This window comes from Anomaloglossus baeobatrachus, chromosome 3 (assembly GCF_048569485.1).
Source record: "Anomaloglossus baeobatrachus isolate aAnoBae1 chromosome 3, aAnoBae1.hap1, whole genome shotgun sequence".
NCBI lineage: Eukaryota > Metazoa > Chordata > Amphibia > Anura > Aromobatidae > Anomaloglossus > Anomaloglossus baeobatrachus.
Window position 1 is genome coordinate 523,341,356 of NC_134355.1, and position 12,066 is coordinate 523,353,421.

Here is a 12,066-nt window from a genome sequence, read left to right on the forward strand (position 1 = left end):
GTAGTAACAAGCATACTCGCTCATCACTACCTAATATCTAATCTTAATATCTCCTTCATCAATGAGCACAGAGAGTCTGTTGCTATTCTCTGACAGCTGAGTGGTAACAGGCCATGATGAGTGGTATGTGCTTACTCTGTGGTCAGTCATGATAGTCTGTAACCTGTAGTCACTTGCCTTGTTTGCAGCTTAGCTATCAGCTGGGTGGAGATTTGTTTCTATTCAGCTTGGCAAGAAAACAGTCTGACTGAAGTATTTGTCTTATTCCTTCCTACCAAGAAGAAAGAACAGAACGCACTTTAAGAGGTCTACCATCGTAAGATGCCAGGCATGATCTGCTGATCGCTTATAAAGCTTGGACATATTGTGAGATCTATAGATTTATATGAAATACCATGAAGGTCTTTATAGCGTTTGATGGTCTGTGTGAACCATTTGACATTCCTGGAGGCCAAACCGTAAAGAAAGTCAAACAGATGCTGAAGGTAACGTCATTTATTATGTGTATGATTGTATCTCTTAACATCATTCTTCATTGTTGTCATGCAACTTGAAAATGTACCGGTAAATCATTTTCCATTGTTAGTTTTTTATATCTGATCTGGCACTTGTAAAAAAAAATGTAATTTGGAATGTCACAAGGCAAATATGATTAAACTGATCAGTGGTGCCAAATGGTAAATTCTTCTCATGGAAAAACTAAGGTTGTCCCCCACCCAGAGGTTCTGTTCTTATATCTACATTTTTATACTGATACCCTGGCGTGATAGTCTTATCATATTCCACTAACAAATGATAATATGAGGTACTTTGACTTTTAGTTAAACTTCATGATGGTAAAAGCCAAAAGAACCTTGGCCAAGCTGTTCAACTCTCAAATCAGCAAAAAAAAAAAAAGCAGTTCTCTACCATCAGTGAGGTATACAGTATATGTATGTGTGTGTGTCTATATATGTATTTATGTATATGTGTGTATATATATATATATATATATATATATATATATATATATATATATACAGTTAGGTCCAGAAATATTTGGACAGTGACACAATTTTCGCGACTTGGGCTCTGCATGCCACCACATTGGATTTGAAATTAAACCTCTACAACAGAATTCAAGTGCAGATTGTAACGTTTAATTTGAAGGTTTGAACATAAATATCTGATAGAAATTGTAGGAATTGTACACATTTCTTTACAAACACTCCACATTTTAGGAGGTCAAAAGTAATTGGACAAATAAACCAAACCCAAACAAAATATTTTTATTTTCAATATTTTGTTGCGAATCCTTTGGAGGCAATCACTGCCTTAAGTCTGGAACCCATGGACATCACCAAACGCTGGGTTTCCTCCTTCTTAATGCTTTGCCAGGCCTTTACAGCCGCAGCCTTCAGGTCTTGCTTGTTTGTGGGTCTTTCCGTCTTAAGTCTGGATTTGAGCAAGTGAAATGCATGCTCAATTGGGTTAAGATCTGGTGATTGACTTGGCCATTGCAGAATGTTCCACTTTTTTGCACTCATGAACTCCTGGGTAGCTTTGGCTGTATGCTTGGGGTCATTGTCCATCTGTACTATGAAGCACCGTCCGATCAACTTTGCGGCATTTGGCTGAATCTGGGCTGAAAGTATATCCCGGTACACTTCAGAATTCATCCGGCTACTCTTGTCTGCTGTTATGTCATCAATAAACACAAGTGACCCAGTGCCATTGAAAGCCGTGCATGCCCATGCCATCACATTGCCTCCACCATGTTTTACAGAGGATGTGGTGTGCCTTGGATCATGTACAGTTCCCTTTCTTCTCCAAACTTTTTTCTTCCAATCATTCTGGTACAGGTTGATCTTTGTCTCATCTGTCCATAGAATACTTTTCCAGAACTGAGCTGGCTTCATGAGGTGTTTTTCAGCAAATTTAACTCTGGCCTGTCTATTTTTGGAATTGATGAATGGTTTGCATCTAGATGTGAACCCTTTGTATTTACTTTCATGGAGTCTTCTCTTTACTGTTGACTTAGAGACAGATACACCTACTTCACTGAGAGTGTTCTGGACTTCAGTTGATGTTGTGAACGGGTTCTTCTTCACCAAAGAAAGTATGCGGCGATCATCCACCACTGTTGTCATCCGTGGACGCCCAGGCCTTTTTGAGTTCCCAAGCTCACCAGTCAATTCCTTTTTTCTCAGAATGTGCCCGACTGTTGATTTTGCTACTCCAAGCATGTCTGCTATCTCTCTGATGGATTTTTTCTTTTTTTTTCAGCCTCAGGATGTTCTGCTTCACCTCAATTGAGAGTTCCTTAGACCGCATGTTGTCTGGTCACAGCAACAGCTTCCAAATGCAAAACCACACACCTGTAATCAACCCAAGACCTTTTAACTACTTCATTGATTACAGGTTAACGAGGGAGACGCCTTCAGAGTTAATTGCAGCCCTTAGAGTCCCTTGTCCAATTACTTTTGGTCCCTTGAAAAAGAGGAGGCTATGCATTACAGAGCTATGATTCCTAAACCCTTTCTCCGATTTGGATGTGAAAACTCTCATATTGCAGCTGGGAGTGTGCACTTTCAGCCCATATTATATATATAATTGTATTTCTGAACATGTTTTTGTAAACAGCTAAAATAACAAAACTTGTGTCACTGTCCAAATATTTCTGGACCTAACTGTATATACATATACATATATGAATAATTTTTCTTTTGTTTGTTCAACCATGTTGCAAAATTTTGGTCCTTAGTAGAAAAACATCTGTGAATTGCAGGTAGCAACTATAAATAAATATGATATATACACACACAGTATATATTTTCCACCAAGGATTTGAAAACTGTTATTTGAATCAGGAATTTGTGGCTGGAAACAACACATGGATAATCCCAGTTCAGACTGCAAATCCACAGCTGATGTCCTGGTGTGAGATTGCTGCCTAAATCTCTGCCGGAAAATTTGACTTCAAAATCCTTTGTGAATGTCCCCTAAATATTAGATGACCTACTATGATTCTTTATAGGATTATTTATTCTACAGCTAAAACAATAAATAGAAAATGTATCTGTTTTTACAGGATTATTTTCACATCCAGTTGTCAGATGACAAGCAAGGGAGAAGGTTTTTGGAGCTTATGTTTGCCGGAGGGGTGCTAAGAGATGAGTGGGTTCTAAGGGACGCTGGGATTACTCTTTGTTCTACCATTAAGTGCATTGTTAAGGTGAGAATTAACCTGTGATAGCAGAGAATACAGTGATTTTCTTCCACATAAGTATGGTAAACCATTGTTATTTTGGCATTGTAGGAGATCTTCAGCAATGAGTTGTCTCTACCACTGGTCCATCTTGTATTCCCTGGTACACTTTGGTACAGGAAACAATATTGTTTTTGCTGCCAGCCTGTTTTAGAATACCCTCATTTTATTTCCAACATGGCTATTTAGCTTCTCAGAGCATCAGCTGGCCAGAGAAGTGCTTTGGCCATGTAGAAGGAAAAAAGGGAATGGCAGATCGGTGATAGAGCGAAGCAATAGAAAGGTACCTGGAATTCTTGCTTCTTCTACCCAATTACATATTAAACTTGGACCTGGGAGCAGAAGGTTGTTTGTTTTACATTGCAATTACAGAATGATAATGTGCCGCCCCAATGCCAGCAGCCAGCGCTGCTCGGATCCGGGCCTTCAGGGGTGGTGGCTCAAGGGTCTCCGGACCCGGGGGTCTCGCGGACACGCCAAATAAAATGGGGCGGACGTAGATGTAGTAAGTAGGCCGTAGTAAGTTTGTGACGCCACCCACGGTGTGTGGTGAGGTGCGACAACACCGTTGCTGTTATGGGGCACCCGGGGGAGATGTTGTTAAACCCTCCATGGGTAGGGATGGCTCGGTACAAGGGATAGCGACCACAGGGAGTGTTGGTGTACTCACGGTTAATAAACCACATAAGTCTCTGGTAAACCAAGGTGATGGTGGCCGGTGCCGCGGCCGGTTGCGTTCGGGTCCCTCACCCGGCTGGTGGTCTCTATCCTTTTCCTGCACTGCTGTGTGTAAGGTGAACTTTCCTAGTATGAAACTTAGGAGTCCGCTCCCGGCTGGATGTGGCCTAAGGAGCCGTGCCCGCAGACGCTGTCCCGTGGGATCTATGGGCCCTGGTGGTGACCTTTTATCCCTAATCGGTGGGCTGTTATCTTCTATGAGGGACTTTGGGTGGGACAGGACATCTAGTCCTGGCCTCAATCTGTTAATTAACCAGTTCCACTTGGTTCTGGTCCTGGCTTCAGGGTCCGAGTACCCCCCTTTGTGCTCCGATTTCCGGGTTGGTTCCCAGTGTCGGTACCGGCGGGCTACAACCCTGTCCCGGTCCACCTCAGTTCTGCCGAGTCGTCTTCCCGTCTCCTGCTGACGGAGATTATCGTCTGCCTCCTAGCCAGTGGCACCAGGGCTCCTACCCTGGTACCGTTCAACTTGAACTTTACTGCTGGAGCTACACTTAGCTCCAGCCCACACTCCTCTTCAAACTGAACTCTCCACCCTTTCTGACTGAACTGCTTTTTTTCCCGCCCCGAGCTATCTGAACCCCTGGGTGGGCGTGTCCCAACCGCCTGGTCACGCCCACTGGTGTATCTATCTTTCCCTAAGGGGGGTGACTAGGTTTTCTGGTTGGCTGCATGTTTCCTAGTGAGGGAACGGTGTAATGCAGGGGCCTAACTGTGACTACCTGGTTTTGCCAGGGCGTCACACTAACTATTCTAGCAGTGAGCACCAATAAAGCTTATCTAGTACACCATCAATTTCAGAAGATTACATGTTTATTGGAAGTAAGTTCTGAATGAGCATTAAGAGGATCTCTCAGCAGGTTTTTCTATGTAATCTGACAGCACCATGATGTAGGGACAGACCCTGATACCAGTGATGTGTCACTTAATGGGCTGTGTTTTCTTGTTTCAATAAAATCAATGTGTTATTAGCAGGAGATTATCACTAGAATTCTAGGAGTCTTCTTCCTCCTGATACAACTACGCCACCGTCATTGATTAGCAGATTTCCATCAATTTACCAAGTATTTGTGATGCCCCTGGACTATCAGGTCGTCACAGGGTACTGCACAAACTGCCCTTCCATGCAATATTCCAAGTCCCTCATGGTTTTGGATCCCTATCTGACAGTGTTGCCTCCAACAGCAAATCAAATCCTAGGTACACACTGCACCACACCCACCAGGCACACCAGTGGACAGCTTGAGTGGAATAGAGTCGCCCACCTGGGGGGTCAGGGAGGGGAGGTGAAGAGTGTATTCAGTAAGTGAGGAATCAGTTAGAGAGTTGGTCGGTGAGAGGAGGTTGGGAGTGGTGGCTCCCAAGAGAAACTGTCTAGGTTGCAGACAGTGGTCTGGACCTAGAGGAGGCGGACCCCCAGTCGCAGGGGATTGCGGCTAGGTGCCTGGACCTGTCAAGGAGGACGGTCAGCAGCCTGACACTGTTACCGGTCTGGGACCAAAGGCACAGCGGGGTACACGGACCCTAGGTCGGGGAGAAGCTTCAGGTAACCCGGCAATTAACCTGAGGAGAACGGAGCCTGTATTGTCTGTTCCCAGTTCCCACCCGCTCCAGAATCTGGGCACTAGTGCAATGAGGGGGATAGGACCTTCCAAACAAGCAGTCCAAGAAAATTCCAAGCGTGAGCCCTGAGAGCAGGCTCCCAGTGGGGAGCAGGGTCCAGCAAGTTTCAGACTACTGGGCCACTACGTTGAAGTTAAACTTAGTACCAGGAGGCAGGTCACGGATCACCAGACAACACTTTAGGGGACGGGACCCGGACGAGCTCCCCTCAAGCGGCAGCGTTACCCCGAGATTTGGTTTACCCGGTTGTCGGCGTCTGCTTATTGACTGAGTGAGTACCTGAGTGATCCCTGCACCCTACGGCAGCCCACAGAGTCCCGGGGCCTTCCCCTGCCCCACTCCATCACCCCAGGTACTCCCATCGACAGCGGCAGTATCCCTTCAGTACCGTAAACCACGGGTGGCGTCACGAACTGTACCTCCCCTGTAAATAACTACCCCCCCCTTTACGTTTTAGAAGTGGCCCCAAGCCTCGAGCCACAAGTCATCACACGGATCCGAGCAGTTCGATCCGCTGCAGGGGCGGCACATATTCAGAAAGCTGTCAGTGATGTGGGCAGGGTTATGCACAGCTCAGCATTTAAGTTCTACTAGATCTGCCTCAAAGAAAACTGATTGTAACAAAACTATTGTACCCAGTACACTAAGCTCGGTTCTGGGCAGGTGGGCACTTGAATGGCAGGAGCAGTCCATGGTAGGAAGTGAGGGAAAGAAAGATCAGGCTGCGTGTTAGCAGAATGCTGATGAAGATAACCACTCAGACAAAGAAGCGTGGATGGCAAATTACAAAACATGAGAATTGACTTCTTGTGAGGATGAGCAGTGAGACCACACTTTTATACTGGTTTTGCATGAAATGGCAAGCACAATTTAAAGGATGCCATTTTACCTTGCAAACTGTAAACTAGCTAGTGCTGCATATGATATAAAAGTCACAAACAACCCCAGTCTTTAGAGAACATCTGATTTTCATTTAATTTTACTTTAACATAGTTACTGTTATTGTGCCCAGTAGGTATTGTCTAACAGTCATGGTAGAGATTAGCATAGCGAAGAAAATTTCAAATTCATCAGATTCACTCAAAAATCAGCCAGGATATTCCATTCACATTGAATTTATTCTATACAAATTAAATGAGCCCCGATTGCCATTAAAAAAACAACCCATTCATTATGCTTTGAGGTTACCTTACCCTAAAACATAAATGGATGGGAAGGGGTTAAAAAAATAAGAATATATCATAACCACACAGCCCCTGCTACAGTACCACCCCAATGGTCCTTTCTTGGCTTCCTAGGCCCAAGCTTCACAACACTCTGGTCTCCTCTTCACTCTTCACCTACTGTATGCTTTTGGTGCTGGCATAGGAATCAGTAATGTAATCAGAATGTATGTTGCCTCACATGGTTTGGTGGGTCACTGCGCACCATGTCGTCAGAACCTGCCACAAGACTTAGCTGGTGAAGTTTAAAGAGATCTGTGTTGGAGCAGAGCTGCGGTCTAGGAAGCCACCTGAGAACAGGCAAGTAACTATATTAGGCAGGGACGGGTGTGGAGATGGGCGAGTGTGATAATATTATTTTAAACCTTCTCCCATATGAATCCAGCTAAAAGGTGGTCAACTGGTCCCCCATTTTGCTGCATTTGTGCAAATGAAATTCTCAAAAATTCACACTCACTAGAATCTCCAAATTTAGAGAAAATGTAAATAAATTAATAGCAAAAAGGTTGTAACTTCCAGAACTATTATCACATAATAGTGTAAAAATAAAGGCTATAGTACCCCCCTTGCATAATAATGTCAAGCCACACCCAACAAGATGGGCATTATGTCCACAAGTATGCATGCTGCTTTATTTATGCAAGGAGGGTTTTGTTCTCCCCTGCATGCCCCCTGCCTGGGGATCTTAGCCCCAGACTCCTATTATAAAGAACTACATCACCACGTGGACATGAAAATGAATGTTTCCTCCACTGCGCTGCAAAAGGAAACACCGGGCCACACTCACCACATCTCCACTCATGCCAACTAACTACAGGCGCTTGGTCATGCCCACTGACTCCACGCTCACCCACTAACTCTGGGTACTCACACCCACTAGCCCCGCTCCCACCACCTAACTCGTAGCCTTAATAACCAGTCACTTCCGGTCACCGATACTACAAGTATGCCCAAAGAAATTAGGGACTACAGCTGTAACTAAAAATCTATAAAGTCTATTGCATACATTATAATTAAATTAAAATAACATGCATATTATTATACAGTCAACATCCTGAGGTAAGAGACTATAACTCGGAATGCAAATCAATACATTAAACAGGTATCACATATAGTGCACAGGCTATATTGGTAAATATAATATAAATGATTGCTAAGATTATTATAGTTAAACCAACTTGAAAGTGCAAAAAATGGTTGCTAAATTATGCAACCATACTCCTAAATGAATGTTATTTAGAAAGCAGTAACAAGGAATAGAGGCTCTATAGACCCCAGTGTTTGCAGTTAAAGCAGCCTATGAATGCAACAATTATAAATAAGCTGTTGCTTGGCAAACCATAATATCTATGCAACCAATGCGCCTAATAGTAATGCAGCCTAATAATAAAAATGACTGAAAATTACCTCAAGCCATGTGGACAATTGTGACATAGTACCCACAATAACACCCCACCTCGACGCAAATTTCACGACCACACCGGTTTTGTCAGGAGGTGGTTATTCCCAAAGATATAGCCCCAATATGGTTCCATACTTTCCATAAAGCTAAACAACATTAAGCTGAATCCACATACAGCTTTAGAGTGCTCGCATGGTGCCAAACTTTCTCAATGTGAATAAGCGCATTTATATCCATTGTAGTTTATAGAAATTATTGCAGTAGCCAAGTGTTTGTCACATCTCTTAAAAGACAGAGCCACACTCATGCACAATTAGGCCTAAGCCACACGGCGAGAAAATCGGTGCGAGTGGAGTGCGATAAAACATCGCATTCCCCTCGGACCAATTCTAGCCTGTGTGACAGCACACATGAGCGATTATTTTCTCAGCCCTAATCGGACCGAGAAAACAATCGCAGCATGCTGCGATTGTAATCCGAGACTCTTTCTCTCGCACCCATTCAAGTGAATGGGGCGAGAGAAAAATCGCACTGCACTCGCGGTACACCGGTGTACCGTGCGTGCAGAGCGAGAATGTCTATAGCCGGCTACACAGGCGAGAGGGAGAGAAATCCCTCCCTCCCCTCCTGAGTGCTGGCCCGCCCCCCGCAGCTGAGGTCTGCTCGCACGAACGGACCTCAGTTGCAAGGACACAAGCATGAGACTCGGCTCTGCTGTACTGCCAGCACAAGCCGAGTCTCATGCAAGGGGATCGCAGTAGTCCCCGTGTGGCCCCAGCCTTACCCCTCTGTCTCTCCTCTTCTTTAATGTGATAAACAACAAGTCCAAGAGACAAACAAAAGGCAGTACAGAACAGCATTGGCATCACATGATGCTCTTGGGTCCTGGGTTGTGGACCTGTGCTATTGGATGATACTCTATAGATGTGTAAGGAGGTGGACTGTTGCTGTCACATTCCTTTCCTTGAAGACACTCATTTCATTATTGCATTGTCATGTAGTGTAACGTGAATTATGTCCTTTGTCTTTAGCAAATAGTGTAATGTGTGAACTATGATGGTAATGGGATTTATAGTAATGTTTTCATGTATAACATATAGCACTTTTATTTGTAGTTGCTTGACTATAGGGTAAGAGATACTTAAGTGTTTTGACTAGCCCACAATGGAAGGGGTTAGCTGATGGAGAAAGAAATGGTTCTTTCTAGAAAGTTATTGAAGACTCAGTGCTTGACAGTAACAGACGCACCGTTTGTAGGTCGTTCAAGCCACATGCAGTGGGTGACCTGTGGCAGGAGAAAAGAGACCATATTGGAGATAGCATTATTCTGAAGGTTTGCCTGAGAAACAAAATGTGAGACAATGCTGAGGCTAGAGACTTACCTTCATACAAAGTGGCCCCAGGCAGAAGGGTACGTAGGACAGGACTTAAACAGTAAGACTCTAAAGCGGGCTTTACACGCTGCGATATCGCTAGCAATTGCTAGCGATGTCGTGCGCGATAGCACCCACCCCCGTCGTACATGTGATATCTGGTGATCGCTGCCATAGCGAACATTATCACTATGGCAGCGTCACACGCACATATCTGTGCAGCGACGTCGATATGACCGCCGAACAATACCTCCCTCAAGGGGGAGGTGCATTTGGCGTCATAGCGACGTCACTGTGGCGTCACTAAGCGGCCGGCCAATAGAAGCGGAGGGGCGGAGATGAGCGGGATGTAACATCCTGCCCACCTCCTTCCTTCCGCATAGCCGGTGGAGGCAGGTAAGGAGATGTTGGTCTTTCCTGTGGTGTCACACACAGCGATGTGTGGTGCCGAAGGAATGCCGAACAACATCGCTAATAAGCAGAGAACGATTTTTAGTTTCAGGATGACCTCTCCGCGGCAAACGTTTTTGAACGCTTTTGCGATCGTTTAAGGTCACTTGTACTTGTCACACACTGCGATATCGTTAATGACGCCGGATATGCGTCACAAACACCGTGACCCCGATGATAATTCATTAACAATACCGTAGCGTGTAAAGCCCCCTTTAGCCTCAAACGTGGAGATGGACTGGTAAGATCTTCTCTGGCCCTACTGACAACCCTTTACCCCCCTCCTCTACGAGGAGAAGAAACGTGGATATGGAAGCTTCTGGGAACACAAGTATCCACTCTGGTCATAGTGGCAAAACCCCTGATCCCCCTCCTGTAAGAGGAGATTGGGCATGAAGCCACAGGAAGGGAAAGTGACTGTAGCATTAGGCTGGATTGTTTTGGGACTCATAGAACCATTAAGGTTCGGAAACAACACAGCAGGAACTGAGCATGTGGGAATATGCTCTGTAGATTTGAAACATGCTGGAAAATGTGTGCCCACTATCTGGTGTATAAAGTGTCCGATGAAGATGCACGTTAAATAACATAATGTTGTTTTAAAATGAACTGGTGGTCTCCTTGTGGAAAAGAGTCTTCATTCAGTCATGGCCAGCTGATGTCCATGGCAACATGCGGCCTGATCGAGCATAGTGCCCATACCTTACAAGTCCACACACCCAGCCAAGACCGTTTCCTTCTTGTAGTGTGCCGGGGCGTCTAGAGTCAATCCCTCACTCGCAACTGCTACGGTGCCACTCTAAAGATGCAAAGGTTTACTTTCTGATAACACACATACAAATCAAGACAATTGGCAAGACTTACGAGAGAATTTGTTTAGTAAGTAAATGACAAAACCTGCCTGGTTACCTTCCGTCGCACCTAAATATTTAAGTCTCATACATTAAGCATGTCATGTAGAAGTCAAATATACAGTCATATTTGCAAACATTGCTCTACTGATTTATTTTTGCAAACAGTTAAGACACAAAGTCTCTTTGCAGCTCAAGTTTCACAGGCTCCGTTATAAATTATGACCTTGTTTTGATAAATGACAAAGCTTCTATAATGGGTATTAGTATTTACTTTCATCACCAGGCAAAGTGTACTATATGATAAAAGAAACTGTTAAGCTGGTGTCACACATAACGACGACGACAACGACGTCACTGCTACTTCACCATTTTCTGTGACGTTGCAGCGACGTCCCGTCGCTGTCGCTGTGTGTGACATCCAGCAACGACCTGGCCCCTGCTGTGAGGTCGCCGGTCGTTGCTGAATGTCCAGCTTCATTTTTTGGTCGTCACTCTCCCGCTGTGACACACACATCGCTGTGTGTGACAGCGAGAGAGCGACGAAATGAAGCGATCAGGAGCCGGCACTGGCAGCTGCGGTAAGCTGTAACCAGCGTAAACATCGGGTAACCAAGGGAAGACCTTTCCCTGGTTACCCGATGTTTACGCTGGTTACCAGCCTCCGCTCTTGCTGCCAGTGCCGGCTCCTGCACTGTGACATGTGGCTGCAGTATGCATCGGGTAATTAACCCGATGTATACTGTAGCAAGGAGAGCAAGGAGCCAGCGCTAAGCAGTGCGCGCGGCTCCCTGCTCTCTGCACTGTGACATGTAGCTGCAGCACACATCGGGTTAATTAACCCTATGTGTACTGTACCTAGGAGAGCAAGGAGCCAGCGCTAAGCGCGGCTCCCTGCTCTCTGCACATGTAGCACAGCGACGTTATGATCGCTGCTTCTGCTGTGTTTGACAGCTAAGCAGCGATCATAACAGCGACTTACAAGGTCGCTGTTACGTCACCGAAAATGGTGACGTAACAGCGACGTCGTTGTCGCTGTCGCTTAGTGTGACACCAGCTTTAACATAAAACGAATAAAAAGGGTTGTCAACTATCTGGATATTCCTGTAGTAAATTAATCAGTCCACCGCGTAGAGTAATTAAACAAACAGATACTCAC

The 12,066-nt window shown here is 45.0% G+C and overlaps 1 protein-coding gene across 1 annotated transcript in view; it reads left to right on the forward strand.

Annotated features, from left to right (window-relative positions):
* The first annotated feature begins 325 nt into the window (after positions 1 to 325).
* The window catches only part of ANKUB1 (ankyrin repeat and ubiquitin domain containing 1), a 39,832-nt gene continuing 28,091 nt past the window's right edge, over positions 326 to 12,066 (forward strand). Inside the window, exons 1-2 of the mRNA XM_075338594.1 lie at positions 326 to 485; positions 3,071 to 3,214. Coding sequence (XP_075194709.1) covers positions 396 to 485; positions 3,071 to 3,214 — 234 coding nt within the window. The 5' untranslated portion in view covers positions 326 to 395. The remainder of the gene's footprint in view (positions 486 to 3,070; positions 3,215 to 12,066) is intronic.